Consider the following 23,835-nt stretch of genomic DNA (forward strand, 5'->3'; position numbering starts at 1 on the left):
GGAGCCCAAAAGAACTTCCCAATCAAGCTTATTTCTTATTTTCCACACAGCTGAAATGGGAGAATTTGATGTGTTTATCTGTAATTGAGTAAATTCACATGCAGCTATTGATAAACATTTAGAATCTGAGGAAATTTTGGTGTTAATGTATCTGTCCATCTAACAGGACAAAGCTGCAGCACAAAAAATCATGACAGGATGTCATGTACATCATCAGTACAAAAATAGGAAAACCTCAGTGTTCAATTTAAGAAAAAAATATTCTACAATAATTGTTGCAAATGACATCACAATAAATATGTCATTAAAGCAAACAGTTGCTACTGTATACAATTATGGGTTATTTTCTTTAATTCCTCCAATTACTCTGATGATGCATATAAAGATGGAGGGAGTTCATAGGTCAACATTTCTTTTAAAAATTGCTGCAGTACTTTCACAGAATGAGCTCCCTTAGTATCAAATCATCAGGAGTGCAATTTCACATGCAAGAAACCATAGAATTTTTGTTTTAGTGGGAAAAACAACCCTGTTCTATCATGAAACATGAGAGCTCAAATGATCTATGTGAATTATGCTTTATCAGAGTAGTTTGCTCCTGACAATTACACTTCTATACTAATGCACAGCATGTTGGTAATCACCAGATTTTAGAAACATATTCCAGCACTGTAACATTTTAAATAGCTATTCCAGTGCATTTGAACTCTTCACAGAACCCTTCACACACTCTGCTGCCTGAGCGGCTGCCTGCTGAATTACTTACGGGGATTTCCTCAACTATAACAAGTTCTTGGAAACAGTATTTTATAGTTATCTAGCTCCTGACTTTAAAATGTCCACAGGATACTAAATTGGTTTGGGTTTATTGTAAACCAGTGTTTTTAAAAGACATGGCTTGTTCATTAATGGTCCCTACCATCTCTAGTCAACTTCAATGTTAAATAAGAAATGGAGACTTATGGATCAGGTACATTAAAAATACTGGACTATTTGGAAAGTAATTACTTCTTCCACAATTTCAAATTTTAGAAAAAGTATATCAGCACTGCCTTAAGTGGCTCTTGTAGCACATGGGGTATTTAATTTCTTTAAAATAAAAACTAGAATCTCAATAAAATTTAAAAGATTTTTTTTTAAAAAAAGCAAGTTTTAGAATATATTTGTAAAAATATATTCCTTGCATGCCTCACTCAGTGTTCAATCACTTCAGCTAGAACATTAGAAAATGATTACTCAAAAGTGAAAATACCAAAGTTAAACACTAAAACTAATGAATTTTTAACATTCTTTAAATTTTATATTTGAAACATAAGTACCCTGATGAAAATTACATTTACTCTGATGATATCAAATTGGAAGTTTTATGTTGGCCAAAATCACCCCCACTAAATTGTGCTAGATAGTCTGTTCCAAATTCTGAATGGGACTACAAGAGGCAACTTCACTGTCTTAAACAAGTTGATAGTCTCTAATAGAAGGTCTACATAGAACTCAGGCCAAATATATGGAAGCTACATTTAGTTATGACTCATACCATAGCCACTGTGAAGAGATAATTTACACATGAAAACAACAACAAAAAATCTGGCCCAGCCTGGTAGGTGTTCTTAGTCCCACACAGCCACCTACACCTGGTGGGGCAAAGGGAGGACAGAGATTGTGACCCAGTGCGGGGATCTCAACAAAATGAAAGACAAACACATGGCCAGAAATTACAGCAGCCCTTCAATGAATGTCCTGTGGACTGGAAAGCTGTCAAAAGGTGTCTCTTACCCATCACTGCTTTGGTGAACTCTGAAAACAGCTTTGCATTACTTTGTCTGAGGGGCTAGTCAGAAGAATGCCCTCAACTAAGATGATGGGTGGTGACAGTACTAAAAGGAATTTGAACTCTGTGTTTTAAACACTCTGATTTGACTACAGCTACTGTCACTGTTTTTCACACCAGCACCAGGATCAGTGATTTTCACTATTATCAGTATTTCTTACCTTTCTGAGCCCCTAGAACTGCATTACTTATCACACAATTCTTGACAGAACCATTGGTTCCATCTTCCTGCCTGCCTCCAGAGCTATTTTGGCTAGGGGCAGATTAGCTGTGAATATGGTACATTTCCCCTTACCTGTTTCTGGTGTACAGAAAGCTGCCTCCCATTCTGGTCAAGTTCTTCTCACTCTCAAAAGCTGCCAACAAAACCATTAGACTGCGCATGCAATTAGTAAAAATTAAGAGTTTCCCTTCCATCAAGGAATTATAATTTTTTATCACTAATTAAACAAAACCACTCAATACAGAACATGGAAAGCGTTACTTCTTTTTAGGTTTGAGAGTCCTCTGCTGTCCTGGCGGATCCTGGGGTAAATCTGCTCATATTCAATATTAAAATAAAAAGTAGTGATGTATGCTGATTATTACAGCAGGTAGATTGTCCAGTCCTCATTTTAATGGTCTCGTCTTGATTTCAATCACAGATGTATCCCTGATAGAGGGAATCAGAACCCAGTGCTCACACCTTTATGACTTATCAGTACATCAGAATGCCAGGTGGAAATACATACAGATTCTTCATTGCACCAAGTGTACACGTGCAGGCTCTCAACACAAACTTAGCAATGTAAATCCAGCTGTACAGATACAACACACTCCTCTGAAGCCTTATAAAAATACCAGTGCAACGTAGAGCCATTTTACAAAACAATCATCTTTATAGAAAGGTATTTTAGTGGTATATGCTGAGGTAAATAATAAAACCAGACCCAAGAGAGGGCATGACCAGTGTTAAGGAGAACTCCGGATGAAATTTGGCCAAAAGCCTGTTTTATAAAAGCTAATATTTACCTACCAGTTACGATTCCTGGTAAGGTGCTTATTGCTGTAATACTTCAATATTATTCTTCAGTTTACAAATTGAAAAATATATGAAATTAGATCTGTATGAATGTTAGGTATTAGCTGTCACAAATTTAAAAAGGCATTGTACCAAGTTTTTCTTAATTGTTTACTAACCAATTTGATTGTAGCAGGTAAATAAACTACAGCATACATTTTACCTGACACCATGCATCAAAATCACCATAAAAACTAAGTTTATCAAAGTCCAAGTCCACAAGGAAAACATGAAAAAGTGCAAATTATGTACCCAGTATTTCTGTCACAGCTGTTTTTTCTTAATATGGCATGAAAAAGGTTTACAGCATATATTAAGAAAATTCTTACAAGTGCTCACCTCAATGTTTATATATACAACATTTTGCTCAAAGTGCTCACTATATGAAAAAAACTGATTGGATAAAAATATTTAAACAGTGCTTTCTGAACGTTCAGGGAAAATTCATATAATACATCAGTCCCATTCGTTTTCCTCTTCCCTCAGTGCAATGAGATGCAGAAGTCACATCAACTTCATGAAAACTTTGCTTGCCACATTGCCAGAAAACCTCAGTTACAGTGGCATTCTTGGTGTCCCATTGGGAGTGGGTCTTTTATTTTTTTGTAGGTGGCTTTGATGTTTTCGAGATCTTACTACTTTCATTCTTACTTCAAATACTTCTTGTATGGCTTTTCGAAAACAATGGAAATTGTAGTCTATTAATCCTACAGAGACACAAATGTTTTACATATTAATAAAGACATTCATAGAAATAAAGTAATGAAAACATTGCTTATATTCTATGTTTAGTGAAATACCATACTCTCTGTCTGGAGCTCATTTTCAGTGTCCAGGAATTTTTTCTGTGCTAAGCGAAAGCACATTTGAGAAATACAAATAATTCAGTAAGCATTACAGCTTGATACAATGTCTGCTACTATATATACTGGTATGTTTTAAGAGAAATCAAATAGAAGTTCATTGGCAGATAACAGATCCTTAATTTAATAAAGGGCTTTGAAGAAATGCTCAGTATACTAGAAGAAAAACTGAAATCTTTCATAAAATATGGTGTCACTTTGGAAATCTATTTTACAGAATAACTGTGATAAAAATAAGTACCTTCTATTAATCAAGAAATATTTGGTTTTTGACAATACATAAACTTTGAAATGGATACTTGATAGAACTATTACCAAATCTCACCCAGCTGTATTTCATCTTACACTGTAATTAAAAAGTAACACAATAGACATGCTGTTAGATTAGATACTTACATAATAGGCAGATAACATTACCATGTCAGTGGGCTGAATATAATCCCACAGAAAAGCTGTAAAGCCATATTGGTAGTCAACTGGAAGATTTACTGAGTGCTACAATTCTGTAACACCACAATACAATTTTAGAATTTTGGTACTGAGCTCATGACCTCATTTAATATTAATGCCATAAGCTTTCTTAACTGAAATACTGCAGCATTTTCCATTTCAGTTTCCCTAAGAGGAGATGAATATTTTTAAGTGGTTTAAATTGACCAGGTTACACTTTGGTTTTTTTCCCAGGAACCGTTTTCTATCTTCCTATAGTTCAGGCAAAATATTACTTGGAATTCATGAGGCACAAAAAGCTCATCTCCATTATAATACCAGAACTGTACTGCAGAAGAGTGAAGGCTACCAAGTGTCCCAACTATGCAGACACAACAACCTCACACAGTTATGGACAAACCCTAAGGGATGTTTATTCAGCATGGTGTCTTTCTGAAACAGTGCTCTTAGTAAGTGTGCAGAAATAACACATCGTATGCTTTCTACAGAAAGCAACTGCATCCAACACTCATATGCAATAAAGGTGGTAGAGGTATGGAAGAGACATTTGACTAGTTTAAATTCTATCAAAAGCTCACCAGGCTGTCAAACAGCCCAGCAGAGATGGTACAAGTGCTGTGTTCACAGCACACCAACACTGACAGGTGAAATTACTATCACAAGATGGGGCACAGATGGCAGCTTGCTCTTCCACTGCTGAGTTTTGGTCTCAGGGCATGTCACAAAGACCAGCAACTCAGTGAACATCATACTGGTGGGCAAAGAGGTCATGAACTAAGGGCTCAGTATTGACTTTGACCAGAAAGATGACAAAGAAATGTTGTGCACTTTAACTGCAAAATTAAAGCACTCCTAAATAAGACTAGGTCCTAAATATGCAATTTTTCAAAAGCTTGCTTTCAGATATAAGAAAAGCAAGAACATTCTATCCATCAGTTTCAAAATTTTTCCCTTGGCTGTGGCAGGCAAGCTGTTCCAAATGTGTATGCTGGTGTCAACAGGTACAAATCAGTGTCAGACAATATAAACTAACACAGTCTACAGTTGCAAGTGGAAGCTTTACTGCATTGGATGTAAACTTTCAAATACTTTCATATCAGAAATTTGTCAAATACGTTTAGGATTTCATCCCATCTTAATGCCTGCACAAGTACTTTCATCCCTTTTAAAATGTTATATAAGCTTTATCAAGCTGTACTTACCTCAATATTTATGATGCAGTTAGAAACTTATCAGCCAATGACAACCTCAGTTATTCATTAACTCATTAATATAAGGGAAAAAGAATGCAATACTAGAAAAGGGAAAAATACCTTTTCTCTCAAAGCTTTCTTCTCTGACAAAACAAACAAGAGCGAGGAATTTTGTCACCTCTTTTAAATAAAGGACAGTTGTATTATTCAGTTTTATGATTGCCATTGATTCTTTGTCATAAGGGGTTCCAGTGCCATCATCTTTAAGCCTAAAGAGCAGTATTCAAACAAACAAAAAAGAAAAGACACCAGATTAGTTAACAAAAGTACTGCTACATTGGTTCTCTCAGCAAAGAATCTCAAACTTTATGAAATCTTCCTTTTCATCTTTCAGGCAGACTCTTCTTCAAACTACACACTAGTAAACTAAGAAGACAAAGAGATTAAATTGTTTAACACATCACACACCAAATCTTAGATCTGGGGCTAGAAATCAGGTGGTTTGACTGCCAAGTGCCTGAACTGGAACCTTATTTTTTCCTCAGTAAGTTACCACCCATTTACCACAAGGCTGCTTTTTTTTTTAAATCAGTGCTTTATATTATGACTTATCATAAACATATGAAACAGTAGGTCTGTACTGATAACTCCAAACCCAGCAACCTTGCTTGAGTGGTAGCAGCTGACTGATAGTTTAAGACATCATGAGACTTTCCTCATGAGATGTTTGCTTTTGCAACATCATAGTATGAAAAGAGATTTCTCCTTCACAGATGCTGTGTCATGATGATCACTGTATTATGTTTTTGTACATCATTGTAATATTGTAATTTTTTCCTCATTCCTGAATGCACACACAGATATTGTTAAATTGATTCTTATCACCAACCTTCCAGAACAATTAGTCTCAGTAATATATTAAAGTGGCAACTTCCACAGATGCTCCAGGAACAGAGGACAAAAAATTAATTGTAATATCATCTTTAGTCTGTAGCTAAAAAATGGCAAGCAGATCTCTGGTGATAAAGGCTAAATGGCTACACAAGCACAGTGGCAGAATGATATTTTGCAAATAAAGAGCCCCACAAATGGTGTTGTACACATAATTATTAAATGCACACTCTTTTGAACTACACAGCAGATTCTTTCTGTTTACAAAAATCAGCATTCTTTATTTTATACCTCTGTAAAACAAGTTCTAACACAGCTACTGAAGTGATGACTCCAAAATCTGAAACATATGGTAGAATATACAAACTTTAGAGATTTTAAGTAAAGTATTCAAGTTTATTGTTCCAGTGCTTATTGCACGTGTGCACCAGGACTCTCCCTTGTACCCCCTTCCAGAGAGCAAAAAGTCTACCAGTGGCACAAATGCAAAGCTAGCCCACTGGCCTCCAAATGTAAGCATCTTAGTGCACCAATTCTTAATGTGCCCCTGCCCTTCCCAGGAATGGCTGCCATTACATTTGGCCAAGGGCCCAGCCACTGAACACATAATTTGCAAGGAGATGTACGTGCCAGCCCAGGAGATTTCCACTTGCTAGTGTACAAAAAGGGGAAACTGAAAAACCCAGGAAGGTCATAAAGGGAATAGAGGACAAACAGAGAACTGAAGTGAGAGTGAAACAACTCTCTGAGGCTATTAGAGGCCACTGGCTATTAAATAAAACTCAATATGGCCCCACTTCTTTTTAAAACAGGAGGTGTCCCTCTGTTGATTTCATCCCTAGGGAAAAAAACAATGAGGTTTCCTTTTACTTTAGGTTGGTATCTTCTGACTTCTTCCTCCAAATAAAATTATTAGCATAGAAATAGGAAGATGCTCACAAAAGAGACTGAACAGGGAACAATGCTTGTTTCTGAGAAGGATCAGTCTCTCAGAAGCCAGCCATCTCCTCCCCTGCTGGCAAATTACCCATTCTAATTATTGTTTACATCCACATCACTGGAATTTTGAGGCTATTCAGATGCTCAGTACACAGCTTTATGGAAAACATTCACAATTTACTTACCCATATATACAAGAAATGTCAATCACAACATCTATCATATCACAGCAGAGCTCGTAAGTTTGCATATCCACTGGAGTGCTGTCTGTTGCAATATAGATCTTACTGACTACATCAAATAAAAATGCTTTTTCAATCCCAGAATTCTATTCAAGAGAAGAAAAAAAGAAAAATAAAGTGGAATCCATGTTTTCAAATTAACCCCAAGCTTTTCTGTTCCCTTACTTGCCTGTTATAGAAAAAGTCTAGGCTAAAGAAATTAAATTGCAATCAAGCTCATTTTGAAAGAACTGTACATACAGCACCGTTGTATTTGTAGCAAACAATAATGCTCACAAACCTTCCAATATTTTCTGCCTCTGAGCAGACATAATGACAAGTGACACTTCCAAACTGCTCAACCTGGAGAAATTTCTTTTAAGTGGAAAATGAGGGAGGGCAAGGGGGGAGCAGAAAAATCTTCCAAGTTCAAGATTTTGGTGTTTTAATTGTAGCAACAGACATAAAAGAAAGCTGCAATCCAAAGTTATTCTAAGTAGGCATATGAGAAGATAGAAACACGAGAAAGAAAACACTGATGGGCAAAGAAGACAGTATTGCTCAGGAACTGATTTCCAAGGAAATTTTTCCATTGCAGTCTGTAGCTGTTCTAGTGTCTGGTTCTGTAGAACATCTTTTAGGATCACAGGAGAGAGACCAGTGTTGTGATGGTGCCTTCAGGTTTTACATAGCACTGGTAGTTAAAGCCATGTTTAAAATGCTAAGGCTTGCTAAAATGATGACAGCTGTGTTCCTGTGATCCTGCCAAGCTGATTAAGACACTCTCCATACTGGAGATGTATCGTATTCACAGCTCTGAGAAGCTAGCCAGGAATGCTAGCTCTTACTCTTTGTGTAGATAAGGTAAACTGCCATAAGCCTCTGCTTCCTGGAAAAAAAAAAGTGTACTTCTTAACTGAAAACAGTAGCCTTGCTGGCTGATGTCAAAGGATTACACCTGCACACCTGTCCCAACATGAAAAAAGGGCAATTTCCCAGAACTGCTAAAGCACAAGCTATGAAATACTCTTCCATCTATATGAGAAGACAAGCAATTTTCTCCATCCAACTGAACTGTCTCCAGAAATTCCCATTTTAACAGGGTTTGGGACTGCTGCCACAGTAGTTCTGTAACCACCAAAAACCACACTGAAAATCCCTAACGACTTTTAATAGTTTCAGCTTCTTTTGTACAGTTACAGAACTTTTTCATTTTTCTTCCTTCTTTCCTAAGTCAACTGTTTAACACATAGTTAAGTAACTAAAGTGACTCTCCTGCTTTCCATATTTCCTGAAATAGGAAGAAAAATTTCCAACACTAGATATGCTATTGAACAATGGCCAGCAGTATTTTGGGCATTTTCTCCTTAAAGAGGTGTCATTCCTCCACCACTGCACACAGAGCTAAGGCTGCAAATATCCATTAGTAATAACAGAGTATAGAGGTGAATTTCTTGTATTTCATAATGGAAAAACTCTCTGAGTGGCCTATTTCAGTAAGTCAATAATAAAAAAAATATTAAAAACAAAGTATACACTGTGGATACCTTAGGTAAATGGGCTGAAGCACAGAATGTACAAGCAGAGTCTCAGAGAAATGGCTTTGTTCAACCTGAAGAAGAGAAGACTTACTGCTATCTACAAATAACTAATGTAAGGGTTCAGAGAAGCCAGACCCCAGCTCTTCTCAGAGCTACAATGCTGAAGGACAGAAGACAAAAGGCACAGGCTGGAATTCTGACTTGATACAAGAAAAAAAAAATTAATAGAAGAGTGGTGAAGGATTGGGAACACGCTGACCTGAGAGTTTGTAATGTTTCCTTCTTTCCAAATGCACAAAGCTGAACTGGACCCAGCAATAACCAACTTGCTGTAACTGACCTGACTCTGAGCAGCATCTGATCTCTAAAGGTCTCTTTCAGCCTTCAGGGCTCTATGAGTCTATGTTCTTTGAGCACAAAGAACAAAAATGTATGCATATTTAAGCTGCTTGTTCTGGCCACATATGGGAGTTCTGTAATTTTATTTTTTAAATAGTAATTCTGACAGCACCTCACACAGTTCAACAGATGCTGTCAAATAAGATTAATTACAAGACTCTTTTGAAGTATCATGTAAGTACATAGCTATAAGTCATTGCCAAAATTGTATTTGAAAATACAAGTCATTTCAGACAGAAGAAGCTGAAATTTGAGCCCTGCAGTGTCATTCATGAGAAGTCAATTACCAAGTTTTGTATTACAAAAAGAGAGACATAGCAACGATTTCAGCTGTACAGATAAGATGCACTTTAAATTATTAAGATGCCAGTGACAATATAATAACATTTAACAATGAGAAGTGATTTTTTCATCTCAGAGCTCTAGGTGCTGCAGCCTGCCTGTACTTGCAGTGACAGTTCAGAAAGTTTTCTGAACGTTTGCCAAGAACATCTTGAGACATTCTGCCATGCCAGCAGTTACACCTGTTGGTTAAGGGCAGAAATTGGTCTCTTAAACTATGATTGTTTTCAATTGCAACTGATCCATTGTGGTAGAACCTGCTGAGAAACTGCATATATTTGCTTCTTTAGAACTTGTATGGTAACAGAAACCTCTGTGAAATGGATGGACTGCCAGGAGTAGTAACCACTAAATTTATCCACATGCCTTCCAATATTTCATCTGCCAGGGTTTTTAGTACAACTGTAACCGAAAAGTCAAAGGATTTCCCAGAATTTTTGTGTGGAAACTACTCAACACTCCACCCTCCACCTGCTACCCCTAGCCCACAAAAGAACCCAAACAGAAATTATAGAAACAATAATAAAGAGTCATTAAAACCAGGAAAAGGTGGATTAAAAGTAATGTTCAAAGAGACATTACATCATTAATGCTTAGGGAAAATTACAATAAGAAATCAACTGTTTCTGTTACTGGAGCTGGTGGGTTCCTTACTGAATGAAAGGCTGCCATTGATTAAATGAGAGCAGGGCCTGAAAAAACACCAGTTGTCTCTGCCACAACCCTACAGTCTGCAGAGAAGATGCAACATGTGCTAAAGGCATTCTGAATTGATGTAAGAATATTCCATGGTTAATCTGAATCAAGAGAGCCATTGTGAAAAATCTGCAATGAATATGTGAGATTTTATTTTGGATAGGTAAAAACCATGAGGTACTTGAAATTCAAACCATGTCTCTCAACTATACGGGGTGTGATGATGTAGAAGACATCTAATCCTTAAATAGAATAGGTTCAGTAAAAGTGGTAGTATTCCTCCAATCCTAGGACGGGTAAGCAGGCCTATCTTTTTCTGTCTTTAATGTATGAAAGTAAGCCAGAATTTGGCCCTAAAAAGCAACTCTCAAAAGAACTTAAGAGGATATTGCCAGTCACATCCAGTTAGCAATGAATTTTGGACAATTCTTTAAACAGGCATTACATCACACAGCAGATTTCGCGAATTAATTTTTATCACTACATTTGAATTTACAGATTACAAAATTTAAATCATTAAATGATCAAAACTGTATATAATTTTATTTTTACTATAATAATTGTTTGTCTTAATACGTACTTTTTAATATCTCTCAAAACAGACCAAACAACCTCAAATGAAAATACACTTTCCTATGTCACACATCTTGATTGGTTAATAAGGTCACAGTAATTAAGAAACAGGCATCCTTCTATATGAAGCTGGTGTGTTATCAGATAAGATTAACGTGGATTTTTAGTACCAGTTATTTAATGACTTACAAGCCGTTACATTAAAGAATGCAGCACCAGAATTATCACACTGATGGCTCCTCAAACATGCTCACACACTGTGGCGTTATAAACTGGGGAAAAAACCTGCTGTGAACTTAAGAGTGATCACAGATCTATTTTTGTAATCGTCAGCTTTTTGTGTTGGAATTCTCCGTGGCATAAATGAAAGCACTTCCTCGTGAATGCGCTGAAACTGAAAAGTAGAACACGAACACACCCCCGCCCTGATATCCAACACATGGGCTTCCTGAGATAAGGCGTGACCAAAAGCCATGCCAAAATTTGTTGCTACTAAATTGCCAAGGTAAAGAGGCACCCCCTAACTAATTGTATGCAGGAGAACGATGCTTAATCTTCCTGTGGTTGCAAATAATCATTCTGAGTCTCTCTGTTTGCAGACAGAAGATACTTGTAAAAACAGCAAGCATAATGAGGACATAGTGATGCAGCTACACATGGCCCTAGGTCACTTAGAAACTGGAGCATAAAAAGAGTCTGAGACTTTTCCCATACTGAAGAGGGGAAATAGCACACCTCCCTCACTTTTCTAAACATCCCATTTGTTTGAAATACTTTTTCTTCCTTACAAACTATACGTGATATTGTAGGTGTGATTGGAGCTGGGCGTTCCAGACACGTGAGCAATTGTCATCAGTCATTCAGGAAGCTGCCTGTGCTCAGTTCATGTGGAGATTCTGCACAAACCCTTCACCAACTCCAGTGAGGAGACTCCATACAGAGATCTGACTCACAAAGAGTGACTGGAGTGACTCTGGCACAGGGAAGACTATTACTCAGCTAGCTTTCTCTGAAAGACTGTGTGCCAAAACCACTATCTAATTGCTCTAGAATTGTTGTCATCATTTCTTCATTACCTTTCTGCCATGGAGTTTTGAGACTAAATGATAATAACTGGTATACAGTCCAGCTGTTTTGGAAGAAACAGGTCTTTGTAGCAAACTATTAATTATGACACTGTATAAATGTGCTGTTTAATAGTAAGGGAATAAGTTTTGGAATGACCTTCCTCTATTCCTAGCTTTCCCTGTCACATCCAACTTTTATCTCTCTCCATTTCCACACTGAAAAACCATGAAATCTAATTTTATCTTACAAGCTGTTGAATGATATTAAATAATTTCTTATGTCAAAATCACAAGAAGACACAACAAAGTATCTTGCTCGCAAATTGAAGCTTCAGAAATTAGTGCTGGATGCTAAGCACAAAATTAGAATATTATGAGAAAGGGTGCAGTTTTCAGAGCCACTATGACCTGATATAACGACCACTAAAATAGGGAGTTTCCCCTTTTCACAAATTCTCACTGTGCTACCCTTCACTCATTGCCCCGTGTTTCCATCTCTTACCTTGTGTCAGAACAAGAACATGTTGGACTCCTCCATCACCTGCTTTAAACTAAATTAAGCAGTGCATAAGTGCATGGTATAGTAACCTCATGAGGGAACAAGTGAGTGTCAGAGCCAGTACGAAGGAAAGGAAGGGATCAGACATACAGGAAGAGTGGAGCAAGCAATTTCTTCCCCAGTGGTAACAAACCACCAGATACACAAAACTCCCTAACTGGCCTTCAGAGTAACTATGGAAGTGGTGAAAGTTGTGGTGGAATCCATTTCTAAAAATTTCATGACATAAGATGATTTTCTTAAGCTCAGTAAACTTTCCAATACAAAATGAAATTAATTCTGGGAACCACTACAGACAGCTCCCCATAGGAGGTCAGACTAGATGATGTTCCTTTAAATATTTATTCATAGAAGGTTTAAGTGCAACTTCAACATATACATGCAGCACAGACTTTTGCAACATTCAGACTGATGCTACAAGCAGAAAAGTGATGGCAGCTAACCCACTTCATGTGACTCAGGAAATACTCTGAGTATCTCAGCAGCTCATCAATGCTGTTTAACAGATAAGGAGGTGAGGCCAAGCTGAATGGGAGTGCATTTCAACTAAGTTCTGATCATTTCTCTGAGAGTTCACATTGCTCATGATCTCTAAGAAGGCAGTGAATAGAGTATCTAAACATGCATGTTGGACACAGCCAGATCTACAGACAAAGGACACAGTAAGTACTTACTGAAATAAAGATGTTAAGCAGGTTTTCCAGTGTTGGGAGTTGTGGAATCAGTTTCTGTACCACTTTGCTAAATGCTTCAAATATAGAATGATCATATATGCTTGTCAGATAAAAGCTGGAAAAAAATGTCACCACATTTTCCTTTTAGCCACATACTGTGAACATGATGTACCTTTCACAATATGAGTGAAATAAAATATTGTCAGACAGTAAGTGCCTACACTAATGCAATTACCCCCTGTGATCAAAAGTCATGATATGACTGAAACACAGGACTTAATCTCTATACTAAAAAACCCCCCAGCCTGAACAGTGAAATCTAGACCTCAATGTAGAACTTTTTAATGCAACTCCCACACTGGTATTCTTACAAAAATATTTATCAAATTTCAGGAGAGGAGTATTCTTACAAAAATATGTATCAAATTTCAGAGGAGTGTTACTGAGTATGCCTATTGTGATCTACTTTTGAAAGCTGTGGACCCATTTATCAGTGCAGTGATGCAGTTGAGTAGCTAAGAGCTCTAAAGAGCTGGCATGTTCATGGAGCAGGCCTCTCATTTTAATATATTTGGCTTTAAAGTGCTCAGAAAGCCATGACAACTTGACGTCCTCTGGTTCCCAGCCTGCAAAGTCCTCTACTTGTCACCATTTACTACATTAACCCATTTTACCAGAGGACACAAGGCAAAGCTACAGCACAGGTCTTCCCAAGTGGCTCTGAGCAGGCTGCAGCAGTGAGGATGAGTGACTGGCACAGGGCTTGCAAAGGAGGCAAAACTGATGTGGTGCCATATACACTTTATGGCCTGGAACTCTACTGGTTGTTGTCACTGTCCAAGCCAACTTATTTTAAGACAGCAACTGCAGAAAAACCTGATAGTATTCTGGCATGTTTGTCATGTGTTATTAAGCAGCTCTCCATCTCTCCCTTCTAGACAGCAATCAGAAATAGGATACTTTGGCTCAGGTCAAATACAGGATCTCTGATTATCCTCCATATATCAAAAGCATGTTGCCTGCTAGTTCAAGAGGACAGAAAATAGTAACTTGTCAAATAAGCTGCTCTCCTCTTTAGCATTCACTGCACAGGAACTTTTCTCACCTGAGGTGAATCTTCTCCAATCCAGCATCTGCAAGGTCATCATTTGCCCTCTGGTGAATATCCCTCTGTGTTTCAATCTTATGGTCATCAGATAAACCATCCACTTTATGGATAAAGATTTCAAAGTTGATATCTGGATTCACTTTATAGGCTCTGGTCACAGTAAGATGCAGCCGAGCTAATGCTTCCATATAATCATCCTAATAAAGGAAAAAGAAGAGCTACAACTTGGGAAAGTACTTAAAAATATGTATTATACTTAATGATACTTATTTTTAAATAGTACTACAGCTCAACGGCAGATTGATTTTTTAATGTTTTATAAGTAGAAGCCTGAGCCTACATCCAGCATGTGCACCAATCTCATGCTGTCAGCACTTACAAATCTGAGCAAGAACCTTGAGATGTTAACCAAATTAGTTAACTTCCAAACACACTGCAGGGAGAGATTAAAAATAGCCAAGCTGCTCTTCAAGTTTTAATGATTTCTTTTAATGTGTGTTTGTGATGTAGATTATTTATTTGCTTTGAAAAACCCTCCCATTTGTCTATTGCTGAAGGAAGAAAAAAATAGCTTAAAGCCCCTTTTTTTACCTGAGAATCAATAACAAATATCAGTGCTCCAGTGCCTCTGAAAATCATCTCATAATCAAACGTAGGGTCAAAGAAGTCAATTTGCCCAGGAAAATCCCATATCTGAAAGTTGACAAAGGAGCTGTTGGAAACATCCTCTCTGCAGATCTTGTTTGTGCTCTCCAAGAAGAGAGTCTCATTCGGCGACATTTTGTGAAAGACAACTTTCTGAATGGAAGACTTTCCACTTCTTCTCAATCCCATGAGTAGGATTCTTGGCTTAACTTCAGTACTGAAGGGATCATTGAAATCCAAAACTGAATAAAATCATACAAGAAGAAAAGGAATATACTATGGCAATATAATTAGTAACTGCCAGATAACATGCATTTGATATTTATTTTCATGAAATTTTTATATTAATTTATGCAAATGTATCCAATGTTTAGGCTTAGAGAGCAGTGCTACAGGCATTTTGACTTTAATTATTTGCCCCTTAGGGTATACTATCAGAAAATCTACTTCTCACCTCCAAGACAAACTGCAGAAGGTTTGACTGCTCTGTTTGTATGTGAAAAATCTGTTATCACACATAGACATCTTTAAAAACCTAATTTTACTCTAATTAACACTATGCCACATATATTCTCCTTTAAAAGAGTATCATCTGATAACAAATACCCTTTCCAGCAGACAGCTATATCACAGTGCTGGAAGAACAGAGTAAGACTCTGTTAAATACCTCTGCATGATCTTTCTACCTGAGGGCTGCCTTTCTCTAAAATCAATCAACCAATAAATAAACTAATAAATGAAATCACACATGCAAGGAGCTACAGGAAGAGTTCAACTCAGCAGGCACACAGTGCTTCTATGTTGCTTACTGAGTAAGCAGTAAGCAGTACTGAGCTCATGAGGAGTCCTTTCCTAAGGTGCTTAGGATTTCACTTGCTGCTCAGCAATTCGTGTTACAATCTGTAAACGTTTGTTATCCAATAAATAAGATTACAGCATATCATCTGCCTATTTGCAAAACAAAGGCCTGGGAACACAGGGGTTTCACTGTGTTACCTACTCCAGTTTGAAACTGGCACTACTTTTTCTGGTGCTGATGCAGTTATATCAGCATCAAGTGGTTCCAACAGTAAACTATGCTGTTCTATCTCTAAGGACATGAATGTATAGCTACCCATTCCTGGACACACTTTAGCTTCAGGTTACCTCTAATCAAAACACCCAAAGATGTCTAAATTGCTGCATCTAGTTGGCCTATAACTTTGAAATGTCCTTCGGTGCTGAGGTGAAATGGCACAGCCTTATATGTAAAAAAGCTTTGAAACACCTCTGTGACTCTGCAGTGTCAAACACAAGCAGCACAAAAAAAGGAGCTGTCAGTGCTAAACCACAGAGTACAACTCAGAGTACAGAGAGGTCAGGTTTAAAATACTGATCACACAACAGGCTAAACATACTATCCAGTGAGGTTTGGTAGACCTTCTATCCACTGCACCTCAGACTATTCAGATCATACTTCATAGCACAACATAATTGCATTTCTTTTTCTTTTTTCTGCTGGGATAAGTTTTGAATTGCAAAACTTATCTGGCACACACTTATTCACATGCATCATTCCTGAATATGCCCTGCATATGTGGTCAGCTTTACTCCCAAAATATGAAAATCCAAAACAAGAAATCTCAGTAACAGTTTGAACCTGAAAATTTATTACATAGTCTTATCAGCCAAAAGAAGATGGAAAGCTTAAAGGAATCCTTTGCCTAGGAGCACGTTTTGCACGCAGGGGTGGTGACCACATCTTGCATCTTCTTGTGTGCCTGAAGCCTCATTTACAGCTTTCAGAACCAAAGGAGCAGGGTATGCCTGCCAGGAGGGTACAGAACCCTGTCCAGGTCTGTTTGTGCCTCCCAAATTTGAGTGACAGAGAAGTAGGGCTTCTCAAACTGAAGATATTGCAGTGCTAGCATAAAACATCTCCTGGCACCATCTACTGGCTTGTGAGAGGTTGTGCCACTCAGTGCAGGTCCGTGTCACCAGTGACTGAAGAAGTTTCCAACTCATTATCTGAGGGATCCTGTCCATTTCAAATGCAACTGAAAAACCATGGCAGGTATTACCCCTTACTGTGTTCTTGTCAATTATCACACACGAACACTGCCAGGCAGGAACACGTGCACAGGGGAAACACTTCCAGACAGAACAGGGATAGGTAACTCTGTAAGAATCTCATCCAATAAACACAGCAATGGCCACTTCTGCTGATCTACACACAACAAATTTACGAACTAAGAAACTGAGGTTAACATGCTCCTCTACTCTTCCCATCATCCTGAACAGAGGTAGTACTCCTGTGGCTGGGAGAAATGTGCCTACAATACTTCACAACTCCAGAAGAATAATAAACATCTGCTCTAAGACGATGTAAAGATATTTTATATTTTGGGAGTACAGCCTTGTTAATAAACCAAACCAAATATGCAAGAGTCAATGGTGTATACTCCATCTCACTCTGCTTTTTGGCCATGAGAAGAGAAAATAATTTATTCAAAGCTTTGTCAAGACTTTATAAAAACATGTAAAGAACAGGCTTCAAGTTGAGGCTTTATTGCATGCTTCAAAAAAAATAAAAAGCCTCCCATTTGCTCTGTATGCAACTGAACTTACAAAGTCTCATCTACCATGGATTTGTACTTTGTGTCCCCTTCCTCTTCCCACCACAAAAACACCAACTTCCTCCTGTATGTCTTATGACATCTCCTCCAAATAACAGATATGACATGCTGTGGCTGATCTGGAGCTCAGCACATTTCAGCTGGCTACACTGTGTGCACACGTCTGCCAGCTGCTGCCACAGTGAACGCACAAAACTGCTCACTTGTCCCCCTGAGGACACTTCATTTAGCTTTCTCCTCTCTTCTGAACACCAGTTTTTCTCAAACTTGTGGTTATTACCTTTGAGATGTCTTTTGTTCAGACTTGGTTGAAGGTGGACAGCAGTTTCCAAGATTCTGACCATTGATGAGACAACCAGAGGACAAGCTACATACCTGACTCCCTTTTCTTGAGAAACAACCTAAAACCCCACACATATCTGAAGAAATATTTTAAATCATTTGGGAGTTTTTACGTTTTGGTATTAAATTATTCCAGGCTGTTAGATTTTAACTGATTGTAATGCTTAATAGCAGGAAATTGCTTTCTATAAAAGCCATACTAAAAAAAAAATACAGTTGCAGCTGCAAACAGAATTAGCGATGAGAAGAATGAAGCTCTTCTGCTAGTAGGACTGTTACTTAGCTTTTGAAATCCTGCCAGTTCAAAGACAGGGAAATGTAAGAGTATCATCCAAACCTGACGAGATAGCAAGGCTTCTACAGCACTTCCCTCTCAGAGAGAGTTAAGAGATTACCTTATATGTAAAGGAATTGGACGATGCTTTGCCTGCCCACATTCCTCTGCAGGAGTACATGACAACTCCTTTTTTAATTTGCCACAGAAATGCCAGTAGATGTATCACTGCAACTTCCCAGACTAGGTTACTGAGTGAGATCATAATATGCCCAAGAGAAACACTAAACTCTTCTCTGTTCTATAATGGGAAAGATAATTTTCCCTATTGTGAGATGCCACACATTTCCTGCTTCATTCACTTTTGCAAAGAGTAAATGTTTTAAAACGCCAGTCTCTAATGCATATCAACAGCCCTTCATGCTTCAACTTTTCTAAGCAGCCATAAAGAACAGCAGCCATGCTGGTTAGAGGCCATTCCTTTGAAGTATTCACAAATTTAACTCAACAAACCTAAAAGCACTTTCCCCCAGAAAAGCACTCCATTCCTTACAGAACCTCTGTTAACCACAGCTGTGTCCTTGCCTGTGGAGTGTTTTGCATGCATTGCAACATGCAGGAGAGCACAGCTCCCAGGAGTTGAGAACAGCATGCAGCACTCCCAACCTGCCCCACCAGTACACAATGAATACTTTAGTATCTCCTTTATGCCATTAGATATACAGAGATAACTAAAGCAGTTTTTGAAGCCTATCCTGAGTAACAGATCAACTGCAATTAATTGTCAAAGCAGGTGACAACCCATGCTTTGTGGGCATATGGGATGGGGATGCCACGTTCTGTACATCCCACCAGCTTTCAAACATACAAATGAAACATCACAGCTCATCTGCTCAAGTAACATAAAGCCAAAAGGAATTATTTTGCTCATGTTACCAACTGCAAGGTAACAAGCCTCTTAGTCTAGGTTTGAACTAATACAGCCAATGATGATTTTTTTTCCCCACTAATTCAGTTATGTTAAGTTTTAACCATTTGTGTGTAAAGGAGAGGTAGCAGTTCCATCCAAATTTCTACTCTTACCTTCAAAGCCATTATTCCTGCAGCATTTCCAGTACTGCTGTGACTGTGGTATTTGCAGCACTTTGGACTGCTGTCAAGACAATGCCCTTACAAAACACTGAACATCCTCAACGCTAACAGATGGCCTGAGACTAAAGGGTTAACAGAAAAAGCCTGTATGCTATGAAGAAGGGTGTTCAGCTACTGGGAGTTCATGGACATTGCAGAAACACCTGGTGGAAAGAAATTCTTGTGGCTACAGAAAAAACTCAGAAGTGTCTCTTGCAGAAGATCAGGTCCCATGCTGCCACAAGTGCAGCACTCTGCAGGGCTATGTCTTAAAGCCACTTCCTTGGGACACTCTGCAGAGAGCTTTCTGGCTTCTAAACAATTTTAAATTGCATCTATAAAAAATATGACTAGGCTTTATGTAAATTTAAGTGTTTTAAGGTCCCAGAATGACCCTAAGTGTAAACAAAAGATAAGAGCCATGGTTTCAGCCCTGAAGCTGGAGACACTAACCCAGTATAGGATGAGGGACGATATTTGCAACAGCCATGCATTGAAGCTGGTCTTCTTATATTGCCCTTTTCATTTTTTCTTTGTGGAAAAGTGGAGGCAGTGACACTGAATTTTGGACTACTTGCCATACAGAGCCAGGAAGAGAGGACAAAAAAAAAGGGGAAGCCCCCTGCCCTGCAGCCCAGTGTTATACAAAACACAGACCCAAATCCCAACTCCCTCCAGTTCAGATACTGTCTGCCTCTTTCTCTGGAGAATTCAAAATGAAACAGAAAACCGGGGAATCTGGACAGTTAAAATGTCCAGATTGTTTTAATCCTGTGTAGAATAGTCCCTGCATGGACTGTCTTCTTCTGCTATTCAGATGTAAAGGTTTTTTTCTGTTAAGCACAATATCCTGGTATTACTGTAGAGAAGCAATTGCAATTTTTAGCAGTCTAACAAGTTCCTATTCAAAAATACCCAAATGAATTTGTCTGAAGACAGTTAACTTCTCTACAGAAAATACTCTACAGAAAATACTAAGTTAGTGTAGCACTAAAGAATCACATTAAAATTTATCCTCTTTGTATCAAAATAAAGGCAATTCTTTAGCAGGTTCAAGTAAGACTTTATTTAATCTCAGTTACAGGTCTTACAGTCCAACATTCCTATAGCTTTTAACCATGAAGGCTTATACTCAAAGCACTGACCCTCCTCTACTCCCCAAAATTACATTAGTCAATGCAGCACCTCCCATGGCAGCCTGGAGGACTGGGCCTTTAAGGAGAAGAGCTCTGCATGCTAATATCGAAATAGACTTAAAGCATGTGGCTTTTTATTATGCTCTTATAAAAAAGCGCTTCTTTTTTTATCCTGTGATACTGAGAGTTCTCCAAGCTCCTTTGTGAAATATGTCTCAGAAGAATGAATTCAGGCTCTGAATGAACGCAACAGGCTCTGAGCTGGCATTTCCTTTTTCTACTGAATGAGACTGCTTTTCCTGGTAAGCCCGTCCTTCTCAGCATCACCATTCCTACTGACACGGACATGCAGTGAGTGAGGCGGCTCCCCACAGGCACAGACAGACGGACATTTAGCAGAGCCTGCCACTGTGGGACTGACACTCGCAGCTGCGGAGCAGCCCCGGACACAGAGCTGCGTGTGGCCGCTGCCTTTTATAGCGTGACACCCAACCCCCCGCCCTGGGACACTCGGGGCACATCATCAAGCTGTGGCCTCTAATAACTAATAACTCTCACCCCAGACTGGAAGAATACTGATGAGAAATCACACACACACGCACACACACACACACACACACACACACACACACACACACTCTCTCTCTCTCTCTTTGCCTGCACTCCCTTTGCCTCCTCCCTCTTCTCCCAACGCTTCCTGCTACCTGTCAGCCTTGCCCTGCTCCTTCCTCAGAGCTCCCTGCACCCTCTGACCCACCGAGCACCCCGTCCCCGTCCCGGCCCTTCCCACGGCACCTCCGCAGCATCCTCGCTCCGCCCGGATCCCAGCGCCCAGCCCCGTCCCCACTTGGGCCTGCCCTCCCTCTGGACGCCTCGTCTTTCCCCGCACCGCTGGCCCCGGCTCCCCTCGTGTCCCAAACCCCGCGGGGCGCCTCGCCTCCTCCCTGACCCACATCCGCGGGCCGCCAAACCTCACCTCCTGGCGGCGGCCCTGCGTCCCCCGCCACCGTCCCGGCCTCACCCCGGCCCCCGCCCCGCCTCACTCCACACCCGCACTCGCTGCCGGCCGCTCCTCCGCAGCCCCCTCCGAGCCCGGTGCTGCCCCTCGGCTCTCCGGGAGCAGCCCCAGCCCCAGCCGCCGCCCCCGCAGCCCCGCGGCCGCCGCCCCGCCGCTCCCCGCCGCCCCCGGTGCCGCTGCGGCCGCCGCGAGCGGCACTCACACGCCTCATCGCCGCCGCTCTCCGCGTCGCCGTCCGAGAAGGACTCGGCCCCGTCGGCGTAGCCCGCCAAGCCCACGATCTCCTCCTCCTCTTCCTCCTCCTCGTCCCCCTCTTCCTCCTCCTCCGGCAGCTTCCTCGGCACCTGGCTCATGCCGGCCGCGCTCCTGGCGGGGCTCCCGGCCCCTCTGCCTGCGGCAGGCTCGGGGCGCGGGGGGCGCAGGTCCCGCGCTGGCGCCGCGCCCGCCGCCGCTCCCCTCCTTCCCCCCGCACGGCGCTGGCGGAGCGCGGCGCAGCTGCCGGCGGGGCGGGCGGGGAGGCGGCGTGACCCGCGTCACCTGACGCGCCCGGTCACGGGCCGCCGGGGCCGCCGGGGCCTCCGCGCTCGCCCGGGCCCGCTGCCGAGCCCGGCCGTGCCGCTGGCACCCCCGCGCCGGCGGGCATAGCCAGGCGCTGCGGGCTCACCGGCGGGTCTGAGCAGCGCCGCCGCCGCTCGCCCCGGCCCTGCTGTCCCGAGAGACGCCCGTGGGCGCCGTGCACACGCGAGGCGCTGCCCCTGGCGTGCGGGGCGCCGCGGTGGGCGAGCGGAGCGGCCGGGTGTGCCCGGCAGCGGCACCGAGAGGGCACCTGGCGTTCCTATTACAAGCATGCCTGCTCAGAATCCTTACAGTCACAGAATCCAATAGGTTGGAAAAGACCTATGGTATCAGTGAGTCCAACCTATGACCGAACACCCCCATGTCAGCTACACCGTGGCTACTAAGTGCCATGTCCAGTCTTTCCTTAAATACGTCCGGTGACTCCACCACCTCCCTGGACAGTCCATTCTGAATCTAATCACCCTCTCTGTGAAGAATTTCTGCCTAATGTAGAACCGAAATTTCCCCTGAGGCAGCTTAAGTCTATGTGCTCTCCTCCTGTCACTGGTTGCCAGGGAGAAGAGTCCGATCCCTATCTGGCTACAGCCTCCCTTCAGTCAGTTTGAAGAGAGTGGTAAGGTTTCTCCTGAGCCTCCTCTTCTTGGTCAAGTCCTGCAACCTCGTGCTGCACAAACTCCAGAGACAGGCGTGGGACGTTCCTGCATCATCTGTGTACGCTTCCAGCATGTGGGAGACTCTGGGACATGGGCAGAGCCAGTGTGTGCTTGGTGCTGCTCAGCTCACCCATCTGCCAAGCACTGCCTGCTGCCCTGCCCCATGCTCCTTCCATGTCATCACATGGGCGAGCCCAAAATGTTAATCTAGGCACTGATGGTGGGAGGTAATGTATTTGCAGTATGGGTTAGAGAGATTATTTTAGAAATAATTAACTTGATTAATGAGGAACACTAAGAGACATAGTAGTGAAATCTCTGAAGAAGTTGAAATTTTGATGACCCTGACAGACCATGGTGCCCTCATCTCCCTGCCATTGCTCTGCAAGGACAGACCTCCTGCCTCGCACCCAGGCTCCTTCTCAGGAGTTTCCAGCGCTGCTTTTCTTATCTTGTACCAGTCTAAGCTCCAGAGTGTGTGTGTTAGTCCCTGGCTGTCATCCTATGCTGCCCACTGTGGTGACTGGCAGCTGAATTCCTGATTCTCCAACACCAAATTTTCCTCTGTTTCTGTTTCTTCCTTTCTACTTCTTCCTCTCCTGTTCTCCCTCCTTGCATTCAGTTTATTGATTAGACTTCTGTTTGGGTCTCCACTTTTTTCCTGCAGCTGATTATTTTTCTGACCTCTGTGCTGCATGACAATCTTATCACCAGGCCTTCCAGTTTGAACTAACCCACTGGAGATAATGGAAGTACACATATGTTCAGAGGTGGGAGAAATTCCCCTTGCCTATTAATATACAAATTTACTCAAAGGCCTGCCTTTATTCTCAACTTATCAACCTTCTTGAAGTTTTGCTTGAACAGATTAACAATGTACTAAAAGATTATGGAAACTTTTCAAGATTAAATCCTCTAAAAGGAATTAGGACTTTGGTTTGGAGCAGGATTTTTTTACCACTTGAGTTTTCAGCATTGTGTCTTGGGACAGCCCTGACAGGCATTAGCCTGCTGAAAACTGATGGAAAGAGGAGG

The 23,835-nt window shown here is 40.9% G+C and overlaps 1 protein-coding gene across 1 annotated transcript; it reads right to left on the reverse strand.

Moving 5' to 3' along the window:
- Nucleotides 1-2,247: 2,247 nt before the first annotated feature.
- Nucleotides 2,248-21,984, reverse strand: RRAGD (Ras related GTP binding D). Its single transcript, XM_058020687.1, has 7 exons — nucleotides 21,771-21,984; nucleotides 14,999-15,294; nucleotides 14,405-14,604; nucleotides 13,300-13,414; nucleotides 7,413-7,555; nucleotides 5,518-5,666; nucleotides 2,248-3,598 (listed from the first exon to the last, which is right to left on the reverse strand). Exons 1-7 carry the CDS (start codon nucleotides 21,919-21,921, stop codon nucleotides 3,447-3,449), a joined length of 1,206 nt encoding a protein of 401 aa, XP_057876670.1. The 5' UTR covers nucleotides 21,922-21,984; the 3' UTR covers nucleotides 2,248-3,446.
- Between the last annotated feature and the right edge of the window lie 1,851 nt (nucleotides 21,985-23,835).

This window comes from Melospiza georgiana, chromosome 3 (assembly GCF_028018845.1).
Source record: "Melospiza georgiana isolate bMelGeo1 chromosome 3, bMelGeo1.pri, whole genome shotgun sequence".
NCBI lineage: Eukaryota > Metazoa > Chordata > Aves > Passeriformes > Passerellidae > Melospiza > Melospiza georgiana.